The following is a 21,289-nucleotide window of genomic DNA, read 5'->3' on the forward strand; positions in this document are numbered from 1 at the left end:
AAGGTTAAGAGTGGCGCCAGGGATTTGAACTGCGCTACGAAGTTTGGTGATCCATCTTCTGAGTATCGCCGGAATTTCGAATCGCGATGATCATCCCCTCTCTAGAGGAGCTGGACTCCCTCAAGTACAGTGACCTGCAGAACTTAGCCAAAAGTCTGGGTCTCCGGGCCAACCTGAGGGTACGGCGCTGGCGGTGCAGGTCCCTGGGCGGGCGCGACGGGAATAGCGGCCTCGGGGAGATGCGGTGCGAAGGGACCGAGAGGGAAGCCCGGGGTCTGAGGCAGCTGTCCCTGCCCCTCGGGCGGTAGATGTGGTTCACGGTAGTCCCAGTTAGAACTCTGATAAACGGAAGAGGAACTGTAGTTTTCACCTCATTTTGAAGCTGGCTTGTCTGGGTGCTCACATGATAAGCTCTATTCCGAGGGGTGGTTTATTGTTTTTTGTTTTGTTTTGTTTTGAAATTACTTTATACCTCTCAGGGCGTCGATTACGAAACGCAGGCCCAGAAAGCACAAGGGGTGTCGTTAATCGTTAGACAATTAAGTAAATAATTGGCTCAGCTTCTGGAAAACCCCAAACAGACTTCAGTGATTTGTGATATTGCCAATCATCTCTTGATGCTTGATTGATGGACCTGTCAGGAAAAAAAAAAAAAATCGACTTTTAGGGGACCACCTCCTTGGGTAAATTTTTATAACTCAGCCCTGTCGATAGTATAGTCATGTACTTATTGATGACTGTTGTGTTGATGGTCTCTATCAAAACCAGTAAGGTCTTTGACTCCGAGGCTACAAGATGTTTGGAGAGTTGGCCCGGCACTGTGGCTCACGCCTGTAATCCCAGCACTTTGGGAGGCCGAGGCAGGCGGATCACCTGAGGTCAGGAGTTCGAGACCAGCCTGGCCATTAAAAAATTAGCCGGGAGTGGTGGCATACGCCTGTGATCCCAGCTTTTTGCCTGTGATCCCAGCTACTTGGGAGGCTGAGGCAGGAGAATCGCTTGAACCTGGGAAGCCGAGGTGGCAGTGAGCCAAGATCGCACCACTGCACTCCAACTTCGGTGACAGAGCGAGACTCAGTCTCAAACAAAACAAAAACAAACAAAAAAAACAAGATGTTAGGAGAAGATTTGGGGATTTAATGTAGGATAGTGGTTTTATATATTTTGTTAATAGTTGAGACTTCCCACGTAATACTGCTGTATACTCTGGAGGTTTCTCCTGCAGGCTGTGATACTGACAGTGAATAAATGCCTAAATCAATCGTCACAAATTTTTTTTTTATTTGTTTGTTTGTTTTTTCTTTGAGACGGAGTCTCGCTCTGTCGCCCAGGCTGGAGTGCAGTGGCGCGATCTCGGCTCACCGCAACCTCCGCCTCCTGGGTTCAAGCGATTCTCCTGCCTCAGCCTCCTGAGTAGCCGGGATTACAGGCGCATGTCACCACGCCTGGCTAATTTTTGTATTTTTAGTAGAGATGAGGTTTCACCATGTTGGTCAGGGTGGTCTCGAACTCCTGACTTCGTTATTCGCCCTCCTCAGCCCCCAAAGTGCTGGGATTACAGGCGTGAGCCATCGCGCCTGGCCTAAATTGTTTAAACAAAATAATCAGGGCCTAAGTGCCTGTTGGGGCTGAATGACCAAAGGGTTTTCCTTGGGGATATTTCTGGGCTGTAGTGGTTAGTGGCTCCCCTATACTTCGTAAACAATGCCTTAATATCTCAGCCTAAATTCCTTAGGCTTTTTTGCTGCCTAGCTAGAATCTTTTATCCAAGGCTGCATCCCTGAACACTTGGCACTTTTATCTATCTTTGTCCCATTGCTCATTTTGACCCTCTGGCCCCAGATCACCTTCTTTCTCCTTTATCGGCGTGTGTGTGTGCGTGTGTGTGTGTGTGTGTGTGTGTGTGTGTGTGTGTGTGTGTGTGTGTGTGTGTGTGTGTATTTTTAGTAGAGATAGGGTTTTGCCATCTTGCCCAGGCTGGTCTTGAACTCCTGGGCTCAAGCGATCCTCTGGCCACGGCCTCCCAAAGTCCTGGGATTACAGGCGTGACCCGCCACGCCTGACCCTCTGGCCCCAGATCACCTTCTTTCTCCTTTATCGGCGTGTGTGTGTGTGTGTGTGTGTGTGTGTGTGTGTGTGTGTGTGTGTGTGTATTTTTAGTAGAGATAGGGTTTTGCCATCTTGCCCAGGCTGGTCTTGAACTCCTGGGCTCAAGCGATCCTCTGGCCACGGCCTCCCAAAGTCCTGGGATTACAGGCGTGACCCGCCACGCCTGGCCCATATCAAGTATTTATATGTGAATCAAGTATTTATAGGTGAAATGTTATGATACCTGTAAAATTTGCTGTAAAATACTCAAGGAAAAAGAGAGGGAAACTAGATGAAGTAAGAACAGAAGAATGTTAATAATTACTGAAACTGGAGATAGGTACATGGGGGGATTGCACTATTAGCTCTACTTTTTTAGGTTTGAAATTTTCCATAATAAGATGTTTTAAATTATTAACTTGGTACAACCCAAGAGCTCATTAAGTCAATTGCCTTTTGAAATTTTAGTACCTAGCAAAAAAATTAATAAATTGCTCTGAGAAATTACCAAGATTTGATTAAAATGAAACACTACAATTTAAATAAATTTTACTAGCATTATGCTAGTAAATAAACTAGTATATTTATGCTAATAAATTTATTTGTAATTTATACTAGTATATACTATATTTAGTATATTATTACTAGTATAAATATATAATATATATACTAGTATATATAAATATACTAAATACACTATAAAATATACTAAATATATAAATATACTATATATAAATATACTATATTAATATACTATATATACTAGATAAATATAGTATACTATAAATATACTATATAAATATACTAAAGTTATGTATTTAGTATATATATTAGTATATATAGTATATTTAGTATAGATATACTATATACTAAATATACTATATATACTAATATATATACTAAATATATTTAATATACTAAATATACTAAATATATTAAACTATAAATAAATATAAATATACTATAATATACTAAATATTATATACTAAATATACTATATTTATAATATACTAAATATACTATATATAAATATACTAAATATAGTATGTTTAGTATAAATATACTAAATATAGTATGTTTAGTATAAATATTATACTAGTACATATATAGTATGTTTAGTATAAATATTATACTAGTATAAATATAAATATACTAAATATACTATATTTTTATGTATACTAGTATATTTGTACTAGTAAAATTTATTTAAATTGTAATGTTTCATTTTAATCAAATCTTGATAATTTTGCTGGTATGATATTATTAAAAATAAATTTATGGCCGGGCATGGTGGCTTGTGCCTGTAATCCCAGCATTTGGGAGGCCAAGGCAGGTGTATCACCTGAGGTCAGGAGTTTGAGACCAGACTGGCCAGCATGGCAAAACCCCATCTCTACTAAAAATACAAAATTTAGCCAGGCATGGTGGGGGGCACCTGTAATCCCAGCTACTGGGGAGGCTGAGGCAGGAGAATTGCTTGAACCCAGGGAGGCAGACGCTGCAGTGAGCCAAGATCACGCCATTGCACTCCAGCCTGGTCAACAAGAGCGAAACTCCATCTAAAAATAATAATAATAATAATAATAAATAAATATATAGGAGATAATATTAGCTCTTTTGAGAGACTTCTCTTAATGGTATAGCAATTTGAAGGAGCCAGTTATTAATGTTAGTGTGGCAACTGGTCCTTTTGTCACTCGTGCCCTCACTTCGTTTCTTGTGAACTTAAATTACAAACACTGGCACTGTTTCCACTTCCTTGCACCTCCCTATACTCACCTGGCAAAACCCAAGCCTGATTAAACCCAGCTATGTGCTTAATCTTTGCCTATACCTCTGCAGCTAACTCTAGTTGGAGAAAACACCTAACTTTGTTGAGTGAACTTATTTTAAATATGCAACTCTAAACCTTAATATGGGCATTTGATCTTCCTCCTTTTTTTTTTTTGAGATAAGGTCTCGCTCTGTTGCCCGGGCTGCAGTGGCACAATCAGGCCTCACTGCAGCCTCAACCTCTCAGGCTCAAGGCATCCTCCCACCTCAGCCTCCCAAGTAGCTGGGATTACAGGCACGTGCCACCACACCTGGCCCATTTTCTTCTTAGTCATGAACTTTCCTACTTTTGAGGATAATTATTTTTATCATCTTGACTCAACTTGGCTCGCTTCCCTCCCTTGATGACTTTACCTCATAGGTCATAGGAAAATAGATGCAATCAACAGAAAACTGCCTCATTGTTCAACCACCAAATCCCCCCCTTTTTTTTCTTTTCTTTTTTTTTTGAGACAGGGTCTTGCTCTGTCAGCCAGCCTGGAGTTCTCTGGAGTGCAGTGGCATAATCAGGGCTCACTGCAGCCTCAAGCAGTCCTCCCACCTCAGCCCCGTGAGTAGCTAGGACTACAGGCATGACCACCCTGCCTGGCCAGTGTTTTTTTGAATTTTAGTAGAGATGAGGTCTGACTATGTTGCCCTGTCTGGTCTCCAACTCCTGAGTTTCAGCTGTCCTCACGCCTTGGCCTCCCAAAGTGCTGGGATTACAGGCGTGAGCCCCTAGGCTTGGCCCCACCACCAAACCTTTTAGCCACCCTGCATCTGCATCTGCATCCTCTGCTTCTTTGCCTGTCTAAGGGCAACCTTTCCATTTATGCTGAAGATCCTGGGCCCTCTTGCTTCCCCTAGGACTACATTCCTACAATTAGAGCCTCTCTCCTGCATTAATTTCTCCACTCTGCTAGCTTATTTGCCATAAGGCATGCAATCATGTTTTACTATCACCCATCTTTTAAAAAAATAAAAAAGCCAAAATCCTCTCCTGATCCCATGTCCTCATTCCATCTACTGCCCTATTTCTCTGTTCTTTTCTACTGAAATTGCTTTATTAAGGTCACCATCTTACAAAGCTTGTGTTCCCTCTCTCCCCTCACCTGTGCCTATCAGTAGCATTTGGCATGATTGAACATTCCCCTCTGCTCCAGCCACTTTCTGTTCTAGGCTTTGATATTTCACTCTGTCCTGCCTTACTAGCACTTCTTTCTAGTCTCCTTGGTTGGTTCTTCATCTGCCAGATCTCTAAATGTGGAGTGCCCCCAGGGCTCTCTTCCTGGCTCTCTTTTCTCTAACTGTGCTCTATCCCTCGGTGATCTTATCCACCCTATTTTTTTTCTTTTCTTTTATTTGAGTCGCAGTCTTGCTCTGTCACCCAGGCTGGAGTGCAGTGGAGCAATCTCGGCTCACTGCAATCCCCCACTTCCCAGGTTCAAGTGATTCTCCTGCCTCAGCTACCCGAGTTCCTGGGATTACAGGTGCCTGCCACCACGCCCAGCTAATTTTTTTGTATTTTTAGTAGAGACAGGATTTCACCATGTTGGCCAGGCTGGTTTCAAACTCCTGACCTCAACTGATCCACCTGCCTTGGCCTCCCAAAGTGCTGGGTTTACAGGCATAAGCCACTGCGTCCGGCCCATTCCCATAAGTTAAAATTTACCCAAAAGCTAATGTCTCCCAAACCCACATCTCCAATAGGACCTCTCTCTCCCCTAGAATGCTGACTTGTGTATTTAAGTGCATTTTCAACAACACGGTCAGGTCCAAGCATTGACAGTCTCTTCCCCATCTCAGTACATGGTTCAGGCCCAGTTTGGATCACCCTGGATTCCTGTCTTCTTCACCCACAGCCATCCATCCTTGTCAGCACCTCCTCCTAAATAGACCTGAAATCTGACCTCTGGGCACCATCTCCAACGCTGCAAACCTGTGCCACAGCACTCTCATCTCTTGACCACTGCCTCAGTCTCCCTACTGGGCTTCCTGCCTCAACTCTTACCTCACAATAGTGTTCTCTTGGTAGTTGGAGTGATATTTGAAACTTAGAGAAAAGAAAAAAAAGAGAGAGACCAGGCACAGTGGCTCATGCCTGTAATCCCAGCACTTTGAGAGGCTGTGGTGGGTGGATCACTTGAGGCCAGGAGTTCGAGACCTGCCTGGCCAGCATGGCAAAACCTCGTCTCTACTAAAAAAAAAAAAAAATACAAAAATTAGCCAGGCGTGGTGGCATGTGCCTATAATCCCAACTACTCGGGAGAATGAGGCATGAAAATCCCTTGAACCTGAGAGGTGGAAGCTGCAGTGAGCCAAGATCACGGCACTGCACTCCAACCTGGGCGACAGAGCAAGACTCTGTCTCCAAAAAAAAAGAAACTTAGAACATGTCTTTTTCTGCTCAGTGCCCTCCAATGACTTCCCTCACATCTGAAATAAAATCTAAACTCTTTCCAGTGTAATGAGAGAAACTTAGTTTGACCCTGATTTGGAGGGAAATTTTTTTAAAAAGAAAATAGCTAAAATTAGAGAGAAGGAAATTTCATTATGGGCCACATATTAGGTGATATTAGGAAATTATTGCTTTTCCTGAGTACACTAATGCATTAGAGGTCATGTGGGAAAATCTCTTCTTATTTTTAGGAGATGTGGCTGATATATTTAGTGGTAAAGAATCATGATGTCTGGAACTTATTTTCAAATTCTTTCACAAGAAGTATATATTAATATAGAGAAACCAAATATGAGACAGTGCAAATGACTGTTGAATATTCGTGGGAAATATGAGTGTTTATTACACTACTTCGACTTTTCTTTTCTTTTTTTTTTTTTTTTTTTTGAGATGGAGTTTCGCTCTTGTTGCCCAGGCTGGAGTGCAGTGGCATGATCTCAGCTCACTGCAACCTCCACCTCCTGGATTCAAGCAATTCTCCTGCCTTAGCCTCCCAAGTAGTTGGGATTACAGGCATGCACCACCACGCCCAGCTAATTTTGTATTTTCAGTAGAGACAGGGTTTCTCCATATTGTTCAGGCTGGTCTGGAACTCCTGAACTCAGGTGATCTGACTGCCTCAGGCCTCCCAAAGTGCTGGGATTACAGGCGTGAGCCACCGCACCCATCCTACTTTGACTTTTCTATAGGCCTGACTTTTTTTCTAATAACAATTTAGGGGAAGAAATTAATTTTTTTTTTTTTGAGACAGAGTTTCGCTCTTGTCACCCAGGCTGGAGTGCAATGGTGCGATTCCGGCTCACTGCAACCTCCACCTCCCGGGTTCAAGCAATTCTCCCGCCTCAGCCTCCTGAGTAGCTCAGACTACAGGTGCCCACCACCACGCCCAGCTAATCTTTGTATTTTTTTGCAGAGACGGGGTTTCACCCTGTTGGCCAGGCTGGTCTTGAACTCCTAACTTTGGGTGATCTGCCTGCCTCGGCCTCCCAAAGTGCTAGGATTACAGGCATTAGTCACTGCACCTGGCCGAAATTCATAATTTTTGCTGTGACCTTTACCTCTCTACTTGACCCAGCCTTTGGTCGCATCTCTGATCTCGCTGCACTCCATACACCTCAGTGTTCACCATACTCCTACCATAAGGGCAGTTTCTGTCTTTCAACTCATGGGTCCATCTCAGGGCTCCTGTTCTTGGTGCTCACTCTGCTTGGAGCACTCTTTACCTGCTGTCTCTTTCCTCATTCACATCTCAGTTCAAGCTGCCACCTCAGAGAGGCCTTTCCCAGCCATCCTAATTCAGGTAGCATCCCCACCCCACCCCAGTTGCCCACTTTTATTTTTGCATCATAATACCTGATGTCATATCTTTCATTTCTAGCTTTCTTGGGTAACAGACTGTTTCACCTCTGCTAGAAGACCCTGGAGGGCGATCACCTTGTCTGTTTAATTCATCACTCTCTAGTGTCTGGAACAGTGCCCAGCACAATAAATGCTTGTTGAAGGAATGCATGAATATATGCTGATAACTAACATCTGCACCTTCAGCACAACTATTGCACACCACCTCATATCATTCAACCTCCTCACTGGGTTCTGCCACAGGTGCCTCGCTTCATGCATTTTTGTATGTTTGGTGAGATTTTGAAGGTATTTTAAGAGAGTATTAGAAAAATCAAGAATGCCTGAATTCTGCCCTGCCAATCATCCCCTTCCCAGAGAAAACCCCAAGGGTGGTTCAAGGAACAAGTAGAAAATAACGTACCACTTTATTACTAGCTGAAATGGTGCCTGATATCTTGATGTAGAACATTCTGGTAAAGTGGATTGGAGACTGTGGCTTAGGCTTGCACCACAAGCAAAAGCTTGAGCACAAACCAAATTTCAGGATCTCTGCCATTCTCTACTGGACACATGGCCCATGATAAAAGGCGTGAGAAGAATAGAGCCAAGCCTGGTGGCTGGGCCCACCTTGAGAAGGATGGCTGTGGCCCTCAACTGCATGGCTGGGTGGAAGAGGAAGAAAAAGAGAACCCAACCAAAAAACTTGACTTTTTTTTTTTTTTTAAACGGAGTCTTGCTCTATTGCCCAGACTAGAGTGCAGTGGCATCATCTCCTCGGCTCACTGCAACCTTCGCCTCCTGGGTTCAAGCAATTCTCCTGCCTCGGCCTACCAAGTAGCTGGGACTACAGGCACACACCACCATGCCCGGCTAATTTTTGTATTTTTGTTAGAGACGGGGTTTCACCATGTTGGCCAGGCTGGTCTAAAACCCCTGACCTCATGATCCACCTGCCTCGGCCTCCCAAAGTGCTGGAATTACAGGCATGAGCCACCCCGCTCGACCAAACTTGACTTTTAAAGCACAGGAAAATGTAACCAATCAAATTAACATTCTTCTTTCAGGAAAGAACAAGAAGGAAGGTTTTCCTAGGCTGGGAAGAGAAGCTCAGTGTTCCCTTCCCCCCGCAGAGACCTATAACTATCCCCCTAAGACCCCATCACCTTTTGCATTCCTCATCTTAGGGACCGCACCACACTTCACCAGCTGTGCAAGCCAGAAACCTTGGCATAACAAAGTTTCCCTCTTCCTCAACTCTCATGTTCACACTGATTTCACTTCCTAAGAAGGTTTTGACTTCATCCATACTGCCTTAGCCCCGCTCTAGTTCAGGCCACAGCATCTCTGGCTCATCCCCATCAAATGCATCTTGCACATTGTGCAGGTAGTGTACTCATTCTGAGTAATGCAAAATTGGTCACCCACTGCCTTGCTGCAAACTCTTCAGAGACTGCCCTTTTCTCTGAGAGTAAAGTTCATACCCTTTAAAGGCTTACAAGGCCTGGTAACATCAGGGCCCTGCTCACTTTCCCAACATTGTCTCCTACTATCTCCTACAACAGCTCCATGTTCCAGCCACACTGAACTTAAGTTCTGCAAACTCCACCCTCATTGTTGCCTTGCTGTGCCATTCCTCTACCTGTTTCTCTATGTCCTCTCCTTTTCATCCTTCAGATCTCAGCAATTAGAGACATCACACCTTTATCTGAGAACTGCCCTGTGCAGATACTTGCTGAAGTCTAACCTAGCAGTCCCAACTTTGATGGCCACGCCTACCTATGTTCTCATGACAGCCTGAGCCTCCTAGCGTGGGCATTTACCCCACTGTATTGCAGTTGCCTCTTTCCTTGTCTAACTTTCCCACTCAGATGTGAAATTCCTTAGAGCAGAGACCCATTCTTTGTAAGTAATGGTTCTAGTCCTATGGTCTGACCAGAGTACATTTAATGAATACAAGAACAGCAAAAAATGTTCAACGTATCTTCCTTGTTTATTTGACTTTTGGCTCTAATAATAAGGTCTCTCTTGCAGGCAGACAAGTTGTTAAAAGCCTTGAAAGGCCACATTAAACATGAGGCAAGAAAAGGAAATGATAATCAGGTGAGTAATGTTTTTCATGTTTACCTGTTAGCTAGCAAAACAATCATATTTGGTTAATGGGCAGTTAACACACAACTAGTGATGATTTAAGACATGCCGTTGGCCAGGTGTGGTGGCTCACGCCTATACTCCTAGCACTTTGCTAGGCAGAGGCAGGCGGATCACTTGAGTCCAGGAGTTCGAGACCAGCCTGGCCAACACGGTGAAACCCCGTCTCTACTAAAAATACAAAAATTAGCCATACGTGGTGGCAGGAGCCTGTAATCCCAGCTACTCAGGAGGCTGAGACAGGGAGAATTGCTTGAACCCGGGAGGTGGAGGTTGCAGTGAGCCAGGATCGCACCACTGTATTCCAGCCTGGGTGACAGAGCAAGACTCCATTCTAAAAAAAAAAGATATGCTGTTTATATTAAAAAAGAGATCATTATTGGTAATAGTGCCAAGGACTGAATCCTTTCAGATTAACTGCTGTTGTGAATGGTGAAACTGTTTTGCACCAAGTAATCTGTTGAATAACATGTTTTTACACAAATACAAAGGCTGAGTACTAGTTGCCAAATACTACGAGAGATGGCATGATTTGAGTAGAGAGGGAACAGGATTTGAAATCAGAAACACCTCGGTCAAGTACGAGCTCTCATTTATTTCTCTGCAACATTAGAAAACTCAAACTCTTCTTCTTTAAAATGGAAGTAATATCTGTTCTGCTGAACTGAGTGTTGTGAGCATCACATGAAGTAGGTGATCACATTGTGAAAGTGACTTGTAAGCTATAAAACACTGCTGATGGCTGATGGGAGTTTTCATGGCCGCTTCAGACCCACATCAAAGTTTTTTGATAAGGCATGACTCCTAAATGGATGAATGAGTGCTCCATTAGAGCCAAGATTCTTTTATTCTTTTTGTTGTTGTAGTTGTTGAGACAGAATCTTGTTGTCATCCAGGCTGGAGTGCAGTGGCGTGTTCTCAGCTCACTGCAACCACCATCTCCTGGGGTCAAGCAATTCTCCTGCCTCAGCCTCCTGAGTAGCTGGGATTACAGGCATGTACCACCACACCCGGCTAATTTTGTATTTTTAGTAGAGACAGGGTTTCTTCATGTTGGTCAGGCTGGTCTCAAACTCCCGACCTCGGGTGATCCCCCCACCTCAGCCTCCCAAAGTGCTGGGATTACAGGGGTGAGCCACCGTGTCCGGCCCATTTTTTTGTATTTTTAGTAGAGATGGGGTTTCACCATGTTGGCCAGGCTAGTCTCGAACTCCTGACCTCAGCTGATCTACCTGCCTCAGCCTCCCAAAGTGCTGGGATTACAGGTGTGAGCCACCACACCTGGCGTCAAATTTATTTTTTATTCCAGGCTTTAATTAACTGAAAATAGACAAGAACTATTTTTGAATTCTAGCTTTAAAAGTTTCTATATCAATGAATTTCTTTTTTATGGTTAAGGATACATGATTGTAGTGCCATTTGAAATTAAAATTATAGGCCAGGCGCAGTGGCTTACACCTGTAATCCCGGTACTTTGGTAAGCTGAGGCGGGCGGATCACTTGAGGTCAGGAGTTTGAGACCAGCCTGGCCAACATGGTGAAACCCCATCTCTACTAAAATACAAAAATTAGCTGGGTGTGGTGATGCACACCTGTAGTCCCAGCTACTCAGGAGGGTGAGGCAGGAGAATCGCTTGAATCCGTGAGGTGAGCAGAGATCAAACCATTACACTCCACCCTGGGAGACAGAATGAGACTCCATCTCAAAAAAAAAGAAACAACAACAAAAAATTGTCTCTTTATATTCCAGCAACATGTGTAACTCAAAGGTACTGCTTCTAGGTTGGTGCAAATGTAATTGTGGTTTTTGCCATTACTTTAAAAAATGACAAAAACCAGGCCAGGCGCAGTGGCTCACACCTGTAATCCCAGCACTTTGGGAGGCTGAGGCGGGTGGATCATGAGGTCAAGAGATCGAGATCATCCTGGCTAACAAGGTGAAACCCCGTCTCTACTAAAAATACAAAAAATTAACCAGGTGTGGTGGCGGGCTCCTGTTGTCCCAGCTACTTGGGAGGCTGAGGCAGGAGAATGGCGTGAACCCGGGAGGAGGAGCTTGCAGTGAGCCGAGTTCGTGCCACTGCACTCTAGCCTGGGTGACAAAGCGAGACTCCGTCTCAAAAAAAATGACAAAAACCAGGCCGGGCATGGTGGTTCACGTCTGTAATACCAGCACTTCGGAAGGCCAAGGCGGGTGGATCACCTGAGGTCAGGAGTTCAAGACCAGCCTGGCTAACATGGCAAAACACTGTCTCTACTAAAAATACAAAAATTAGCCGAGCATGGATGCACGCAGCTGTACTCCCAGCTACTCAAGAGGATGAGGCAGGAGAATTATTTGAACCTGGGATTCAGATGTTGCAGTGAGCCAAGATTACGCCACTGCATTCCAGCCTAGGCAACAGAATGAGACTCCGTCTCCAAAAAAAAGAAAAAAAAGCACCACACTTATTTTCGCACCAACCTAATACATGCAAACAGTTTCTCTTACTTTTTTTTGAGACAGGGTCTCACTCTAACCCAGGCTGGAGTACAGTGGTGCAATCAGGGCTCACTGCAGCCTGGACCTCCCAGGCTCAAGCGATCCTCTTGCCTCACTCCCCTGAGTAGCTGGGACTACAGCCGTGTATCACCATTCCTGGCTATTTTTTGTATTTTTAGTAGAGACGGGGTTTCACAATATTGCCCGGGCTGGTCTCAAACTCCTGGGCTCAAGTAGTTTGCCTGCCTCTGCCTCCCAAAGTGCTGGGATTACAGACGCTCTGCCAGTTTCTCCTCTTTTACTTTCTTCTCCATGACTATCAGGGAGTTGGAAAGTGGGATCCAGATGACATTTTTCTATTCTCATGTAAAAACCCCTGCTCCTTTTTTAGCTCATCTTGAAAAGGCCAAAGATAAAGGAAAAAAAAATCTCTGCTCCTTTGAAATTTATACCTATTTTTTTCTTTTTTTTTTTCTGAGTTTCACTCTTGCCGCCCAGGCTGGAGTGCAATGACACGATCTCGGCTCACCGCAACCTCCACCTCCTGAGTTAAAGTGATTCTCCTGCCTCAGCCTCCTGAGTAGCTGGGATTACAGGCATGCACCACCACACCCAGATAATTCTGTATTTTTAGTAGAGACGGGGTTTCACCATGTTTGTCAGGCTGGTCTCAAACTCCCAACCTCAGGTGCCTCCCAAAGTGCTGGGATTCCAGGGGTGAGCCACCGCGTATGCTTACCTATTTTAATCTCCCATCTGCTGAGCTCCTAGTTACTCTCTAGTGTTCTCTGTCTCATTGTCATCATTTCCTCATGTCCTCATCTTATTTTGGACAAGTTCAAAGGTCCATCTGGATGTCTCTTCTTACTACTGTGGCCTCCTTGTCCCTTAATGCTAGTGATCTTTGTTTTTGCTCTTGATCAACCATCTACTTCTCTGGGCATATCCTGGACCTTACATCACTTGGAACTATTCTGCTTCTGTAATATTTCACCTCTGGTTAAGGCCTTTTTTTTTTTTTTTTTTGAGATGGAGTCTTGCCCTGAGTAACTAGGATTGCAGATGCACACCACCATGCCCAGCTAATGTTTGTGTTTTTAGTAGAGTGGAGGTTTTACCATGTTGGCCAGGCTGGTCTTGAACTCCTGACCTCAAGTGATGTGCCCACCTTGGCCTCCCAAAGTGCTGGGATTATAGGCGTGAGCCACCACACCCAGCCAGTCCTTCTATTCTTTAAGCTTTATTCTTTCATTCCGAACAGACATATTTTAAATTTTTTTATATTTTTTTTTCTTAACTAATTATTTTTGAGATGGGGTCTCACTCTGTCACCCAGGCTGGAGTGCAGTGGCATAATCATGGCTTGCTTCAGGCTTGACTTCAAGCAGTCCTCCCACTTCAGCCTCATAAGTAGCTGGAACTGCAGGCACACTCACTACACCTTGTTACTTTTTAAAAAATTTTTTTGTAGAGACTGGGGTCTCATTATGTTGCCTAGGCTGGGGAACTTTTTAAAAATACTGATGGCTGGGTGCGGTGGCTCACGCCTGTAATCCCAGCACTTTGGGAGGCCGAGGCGGGTGGATCACGAGGTCAAGAGATCGAAACCATCCTGGCCAAAATGGTGAAACCCCATCTTTACTAAAAATACAAAAATTAGCCGGGCGTGGTGGCACGCACCTGTAGTCCCAGCTACTCGGGAGGCTGAGGCAGGAGAATCGCTTGAACTCAGGAGCCAGAGGTTGCAGTGAGCCGAGATTGTGCCATTGCACTCCATCCTGGGCAACAGAGCCAGACCCCGTCTCAAAAATAAATAAATAAATAAATACTGATGTATGGCCAGGCACAGTGGCTCACACCTGTAATCCCACCACTTTGGGAGGTCAAGGTGGGTGGATCAACTGAGGTCAGGAGTTCGAGACCAGCCTGGCCAAAATGGTGAAATTCCGTCTCTACTAAAATACAAAAATTAGCTGGGCATGGTAGCATGTACCTGCAATCCCAGCTAGTCATAAGGCTGAGGCAGGAGAATTGCTTGAGCCTGGGAGGTGGAGGTTGCAGTGAGCCAAGATTACACCACTGCACTCCAGCCTGGGCAACAGAACTAGACTCTGTCTCAAAACAAAAAAAATACTGATGATAGGCCTCACTAAACCCCAAGCCAAATAAATAGACTATCGGCCGGGCGCAGTGGCTCACACCCGTAATCCCAGCGCTTTGGGAGGCCAAGGCGGGTGGATCACCTGAGGTCAGGAGTTCGAGACCAGCCTGGCCAATATGGTAAAACCCCATCTCTACTAAAAATACAAAAGTTAGCCAGGTGTGGTGGCAGGCGCCTGTAATCCCAGCTACTTGGGAGGCTGAGGCAGCAGAATCGCTCGAACCCGGGAGGTGGAGGTTGCAGTGAGCCAAGATCGCGCCATTGCACTCCAGCCTGGGGGCAAGAGTGAGACTTCGTCTCAAAAAATAATAATAATAATAATAAAATAAATAAATAAATAGACTATCAAGGGATGGCCTGTGGCCATAATAGTGAAATAGACTGACTACTAATAGTGAAATAGACTGACTACTAATAGTGAAATAGACATCTGGTAGACTGCCTGTAATCAGTCTACCAGATGTCTCCTACCCTCTAAAATATTGGAAGATTTCTCATTAAGGAAATTAAATAGTTATCAGACAAAGGCTCCTGCCTTTGGGCATTCAAGCAACCACCAGCATAATGGCCTCCTCCCTACCCAAGGAATCCTGCCAAATAACACACATTTCCTGCACACTCAAGCTCCTAATGAGGTTTTTCCTGATTTGCTATGAAATATGAATAGACATGGCCGGGCGCGGTGGCTCACGCCTGTAATCCCAGCACTTTGGGAGGCCGAGGTGGGCGGATCACAAGGTCAACAGATCGAGATCATCCTGGCTAACAGGCGAAACCCCATCTCTACTAAAAATACAAAAGATTAGCCAGGCGTGGTGGCAGGCACCTGTAGTCCCAGCTACTCAAGAGGCTGAGGCAGGAGAATGGCATGAACCCAGGAGGTGGAGCTTGCAGTGAGCTGAGATCATGCCACTGCACTCCAGCCTGGGCAACAGAGTGAGACTCCGTCTCAAAAAAAAAAAAAAAAAAAAAAAAGAAAACAGACTGGGCATAGAGGCTCATGTGTGTAATCCCAACATTTTGCGAGGCCAAGGCAGGAGTATGACTTCAGCCTAGGAGTTCACAACCAGCCTGGGCAACATAGTGAGACCCCATTTCTACAAAATTAAAACAATTAGCTAGGTGTGGTAACACATACCTGTGGACCCAGCTGATTGGGAGGCTGAGGCGGGAGGGTCAGTTGAGCTCCGGAAATTGAGGCCGCAGTGAACTTAGATCAAGCCACTGTAATCCAGCCTAGGCAACAGAGCAAGACCTTGTCTCTAAAAAAGAAAGAAAGAAGGAAAGAAAAATACGACCCTAAAGGAAATGAAGATAATACAAAATATAACTCCTGGCTTAGCCTCCTGAGTAACTGGGATTACAGGCATGTGCCACCACGCCTGGCTAATTTTTGTATTTTTAGCATAGACAGGGTTTCACCGTGTTGGCCAGGCTGGTCTCGAACTCCTGACCTCAGGTGATCCACCAGCCTCGGCCTCCCAAAATGCTGGGGTTACAGGTGTGAGCCACTGTGCCCGGCTTAATAAATTTTTAATAATTTTAAGTAGAGATGGGGTTTTGCCATGTTGCCCAGGCTGGTCTCAAAGTCCTGGGCTCGAGTGATCCACCTGCCTCAGCTTCCCAAAGTGCTGGGATTACAGGTGTGAACCACTGCACCTGGCCCAATTTCTGTATTTATTCACACTAAATACTTGAAATAGTAAATATTTGAATGTTTTACTACCCTAATTTATTAATTTGGGTTGCTAAGTGTGATTATTTCTTTTTAAATACTCTATAAGGGTTTGTTTGTTTGTTTGTTTGTTTGTTTGTTTTTGAGACAGAGTTTCGTTCTTGTTGCCCAGGCTGGAGTGCAATGGCGCCATCTTGGCTCACTGCAACCTCCCCTACCCGGTTCAAGTGATTATCCTGCCTCAGCCTCCCAAGTAGCTGGGATTACAGGCATGCACCACCATGCCCGGGTAATTTTCTATTTTTAGTAGAGATGGAGTTTCACTATGTCAACCAGGCTGGTCTTGAGCTAACCTCAGGTGATCCACTCGCTTCGGTCTCCCAAAGTGCTGGGATTACAGGCGTGAGCCACCGTGCCTGGCCTAAATATAATTCTTGTCTTTGCCTACAATTTACCGCTAGAGTTTTAAATTTTTTCTTTTGCATATGTAATATGTCTTTTATTCTGTCTAAATTCTGATTCTTCCTGAGCATTATAACTGTAGACATAGCACATAGCAGATTAATACCTCTCTTTTCAGGATGAAAGTCAAACTTCTGCATCCTCTTGTGATGAGACTGAGATACAGATCAGCAACCAGGAACAAGCTGAGAGAGAGCCACTTGGCCATGTCACCAAAACAAGGAGAAGGTGCAAGACTGTCCATGTGGACCCTGACTCACAGGTGAATGGAAATATACAAACTGAAAATATACCACCTATGCCAAAATTGGCATACTTTTACGGAGATTTCTTTTTAAATTCCCATGTGATGTCATGTGTTTGTAAGCTTGCTGTGTGCTGTAAGCTCCATGAAAGCCCAGACCCAAGTCCAGCTGCTCATCACTGCATCCCAGGGCTTGGGCCTCAGGAAGCACTTTTTAAGTATTAAGCTCACGTTAAATATTTGTTGTATAAATATGAACATTCATTGAGTGTTCACTTAAGTGAGGTGTAGTAGATAGGAAGGAAAGAGAAACAACCATTAAATGTGTTTTTTGTTGTTTTTTCATTTGTTTGTTTAAATTCTCCTTCCTACCTTGTCCCTGGCCTGGTGATCACCCTGTACTTAGTCTTTCAGCAGTGTGATCACATGATTAGCAAAGGGCTTCCCTCGCTTGCTTTCCGTAGACTCTGGTTTTATTCTTTTATCTTATCCTTTTATTCAAATGTAATTTTTACAAAGCACACTCTTTTTTTTTCTTTTTTTTTTTTGAGACAGAGTTTCACTCTTGTTGCCCAGTATGGAGTGCAATGGCACCATCTCAGCTTACTGCAACCTCCACCTCTCAGGTTCAAGCAATTCTCCTGCCTCTGCCTCCTGAGTAGCTGAGATTACAGGTGGCCACCACCACGCCCAGCTAATTTTTGTATTTTTAGTAGAGACGAGATTTCACTATGTTGGCTGGGCTAATCTCGAACTCCTGACCTCTAGTGCTCTACCCACCTCGGCCTCCCAAAGTGCTGAGATTACAGGTGTGAGCCACCATGCCCAGCCCTGAAACACAGTCTTAATTTTCTTTTCTATGATCATATTGTTGCAGTAAACTGAGGAACGGAGAGACTAATACGGAGTACAGGAGGATTTGTTTATTTTAGGCAAGCACCGGCTCAGAGGATTCACATCTAAAAGCTGAGCCTTGAACAAAGACTGAGCGGGTTTTTATAAGTGGCTTTACAGAAGCAAAATAAAAGCAATTAATCATACAGTAACAGGTTACATAATCTATAGCATAACATAACTTGTGACTTAGCCAGTGGCCTTGTAGCTGCATTAAAAGAAAAACACGAACTGGCTAAATACAGACATTTGTAAAATATAATCATGCTAATCATGCTTAAGAAGCCCAGGAAAAGAGTAACAGTAAAAGAACTTGTCTTTCTCTTTTTTTTTTTTCTTTCAACCTTGCTCTGGAACCAGGGGTTGGGGGGAGGGTGGTGTCTGAAGCTTATTCCTTTGGCCTTGGCTATTTGGACAGCGTTATCTTCTAACTGTCTTCAAAGTGAGCCACTAGGCAGAGGAAAACTTGTTCTTTTCTTTTTAACTCTTGCCTTGCTACATTCTGGGCCTTAGTTTTTACTTTTCTTGGAGTGAATAAATGCAGTACTTATTATTATTTAAATTTCTGCCTCAATATAGTCACTTGCTCAATAGACTATCTAGGTTTCTTCATTTGTCCTTGCTAAGAGAGCTAATCTTGCCATTCCTATTTTCCTCTTAATGTGCCCTAGTATCTCCTGTTCTCAAATTTACATTCTCGTGACACTTGATAAGGCAGAGAACCAAATCTGCCACCAAAAATCTCATTCTCCTACTTTTCTTCCTTTAACCCCTCTTCCTCCTTCACTTTGGTACTTATCTTTGGAAGGCAGCAATTACTTCTTATTTATCATCGAAATCTTTTATTTCCTTTTTAAATTTGTAGCAGAATCATTCAGAGATAAAAATAAGTAATCCCACTGAATTCCAGAATCATGAAAAGCAGGAAAGCCAGGATCTCAGAGCTACTGCAAAAGTTCCTTCTCCACCAGACGAGCGCCAAGGAGCTGAGAATGCTGTTTCCTCAGGTAAACGTGGAATAAATGGTATGTCAAGTAACTTTAAAAACCAAAATTGCTAGAAGTAGCCAGGTACATTAATTTCCTAGGACTGTCGTGACAAAGCACCACAAACTGAGCAGCTTAGAACAACAGAAATTTACTCTTTCATAGTTCTAGAGGCTGGAAGTCCAAAATCAATGTGTCAGCAGGACCATGCTTCTCTGAGACTCTGGGTGGAATCCTTCCTTGCCTCTGACTACTTTGCGATGGCTGTCGACGCTTGGTGTTCCTTGGCTTGCAGCTGCATCATACCGGTCTCTGGCTCTGACAGCACATGACATTCTCTCTCTATGTCTTCTTAATAGGACACCAGTCATACTGGATTAGGATCCACCCAAATAGGCCAAGCATAGTGGCTGGTGCCTATAATCCCATTACTTTAGGAAGCCAAGTCAGGAGGATTGCTTGAGCCTAGGAGTTCAGGACCAGCCTGGGCAACATGGCGAGACCCTGTCTCTACAAAAAGTCAAAGAATCAGCCAGCCATGATGGTGCACATCTGTGGTCCCAGCTACTCAGGAGGCTCAGGTGAAAGGGTTGCTTGAACCAAGGAGGTTAAGGCTGCAGTGGGCCATCTTCATACCGCTTCACCCCAGCATGGACAGAGTGAGACCCTATCTCAAAAAATTAAAAGAACATCCAAATGATGTCATTTTAACCTTAATACATCCGAAAAAAAATTCCTATATCTAAATAAGGTCATATGACAGGTACCAGTGGTTAGGACTTCAACGTATCTTTTAGGGGGTCACAATTCAACCCATAGCACCATGTTATAGAATTTCTTTTTTTTTTTTTTTAGACAGAGTCTTGCTCTGTTGCCCAGGCTGGAGTGCAATGGTACAATCTTGGCTCACTACAACCTCTACCTCCTGGGTTCAAGCGATTCTCCAGCCTCAGCCTCCCAAGTAGCTGGGATTACAGGCTCGTGCCACCAGGCCCAGCTAATTTTTGTATTTTTAGTAGAGACAGGGTTTCACCATGTTGGCCAGGCTGGTCTCAAACTCCTGACCTCGTGATCCACCCACATCAGCCTCCCAAAGTGCTGAGATTACAGGCGTGAGCCACTGCACCCGGCCTTCCTTTCGCTTTCTTTTGCCTACTAAACCTCTGCTCCTAAAAAATAAAAAATAATAATAAATAAATGAAAATAAAATATCTCAGTATTAGTTTCACCTGGGCAAATCTGCTAGGGCCCTGAGCCTTGCCAGAGGAGGAGTTAGAGAGACTGAGAGAGGACGATTCATTCCAGTTATCCACCAAGCAGTTAAATCTGGAATTTCTAATCCTGAGCCTTCTCATTTTCTCTAAAACTGTGAGTGCCATACTGAATCTAGAAAATTACAGGATTTCTTGGGTTTGAGATGGGCTTGGGAATCTTCAGTTTTTAACAAGTCTCCCAGGTAATTTTTAATTTTTATTTATTTATTTATTTTTGAGACAGGGTCTTGCTTTGTTGCCCAGGCTAGAGCGCAGTGGCACGATCTCAGCTCACTGCAGCCTCAGCCTCCTGAGTAGCTGGGACTACAGGCATGCACCACCATGCCCGGCTAATTTGTGTATTTTTAGTAGAGACAGGGTTTCACCATGTTGTCCAGGCTGGTCTCAAACTCCTGAGCTCAAGTAATCTGCCCACTTCAGCCTCCTAAAGTGCTGGGATTACAGGTGTGGTCACCATGCCCAGCCAACATTTTTTAATACAGGCCAGTTTTTTGTCCTCTGAGTTGGTTTGTCTAATATGTCCTCATGCTTAGAATCAGACTGTGGGCTGTTGGTAGGAATCCCAAAGAGCAACGCCGTTGCTTCCTCAGTAAGCACCCTAGGAGGCACAAGTGCTGGTTTTTCCTATGGCTAGTCACGTTAACTTCCATCAGTTGGTTATGGTGGTGTCTGCTAGGTTGCTCCTTTGTGAAGTTACTCTTTTACCACTTGGAATTAGTAAGTATCCTGTGGAGAGTTACTCTACATAAATATCCTTTCTTTGTTAGTTTTGTTTTGTTTTGAGACAGAGTCTCTCTGTTACCCAGGCAGGAGTACAATGACAGGATCTCAGCTCACTGCAACCTTTGCCTCCCAATCTCAAGCAATTCTACTGCCTCAACCTCCCAAGTAGCTGGGATTACACGTGTGCACCACCATGCCTGGGTAGTTTTTGTTTTTTCAGTAGAGACAGGGTTTCACCATGTTGGCCAGACTGGTCTCGAACTCCTAATCTCAGGTGATCGGCCCACTTCGGCCTCCCAAAGTGCCAGGATTACAGGCGTGAGCCACCGAGCCCTGCCAAATATCCTGTTTCTCATGAAACTTTCACCTCCGGTTTTATAGCCAAAGTCTAAGCAGAAGCCCCTGCGACCATTCCAACTCTGACAGAACATTCTTCTGCCTTGTTTTACGGATACATTGGGGAAACTTAAGGATGAGAACTTTAGAAATGGTATTACTTGGAAACCCACTTGCTTATAAATCAGTGGTTGAAAGAAAAGAA

At 44.2% G+C, this 21,289-nt stretch overlaps 1 protein-coding gene across 14 annotated transcripts in view; it reads left to right on the forward strand.

The window, feature by feature from the left end:
• The first annotated feature begins 42 nt into the window (after positions 1 to 42).
• The window catches only part of NUSAP1 (nucleolar and spindle associated protein 1), a 47,393-nt gene continuing 26,146 nt past the window's right edge, over positions 43 to 21,289 (forward strand). For 4 of the 14 annotated variants that reach the window (XM_063652135.1, XM_063652139.1, XM_063652136.1 and 1 more), the window contains exons 1-4: positions 43 to 179; positions 9,731 to 9,799; positions 16,746 to 16,889; positions 18,631 to 18,790. In XM_063652135.1, the coding sequence (XP_063508205.1) occupies positions 87 to 179; positions 9,731 to 9,799; positions 16,746 to 16,889; positions 18,631 to 18,790 (466 nt within the window). In that variant the 5' untranslated portion in view covers positions 43 to 86. The remainder of the gene's footprint in view (positions 180 to 9,730; positions 9,800 to 16,745; positions 16,890 to 18,630; positions 18,791 to 21,289) is intronic. The other 10 variants (XM_054450310.2, XM_054450317.2, XM_054450311.2 and 7 more) reach the window with 5 other exon arrangements.

This window comes from Pongo pygmaeus, chromosome 16 (genome assembly GCF_028885625.2).
Source record: "Pongo pygmaeus isolate AG05252 chromosome 16, NHGRI_mPonPyg2-v2.0_pri, whole genome shotgun sequence".
Lineage (NCBI taxonomy): Eukaryota > Metazoa > Chordata > Mammalia > Primates > Hominidae > Pongo > Pongo pygmaeus.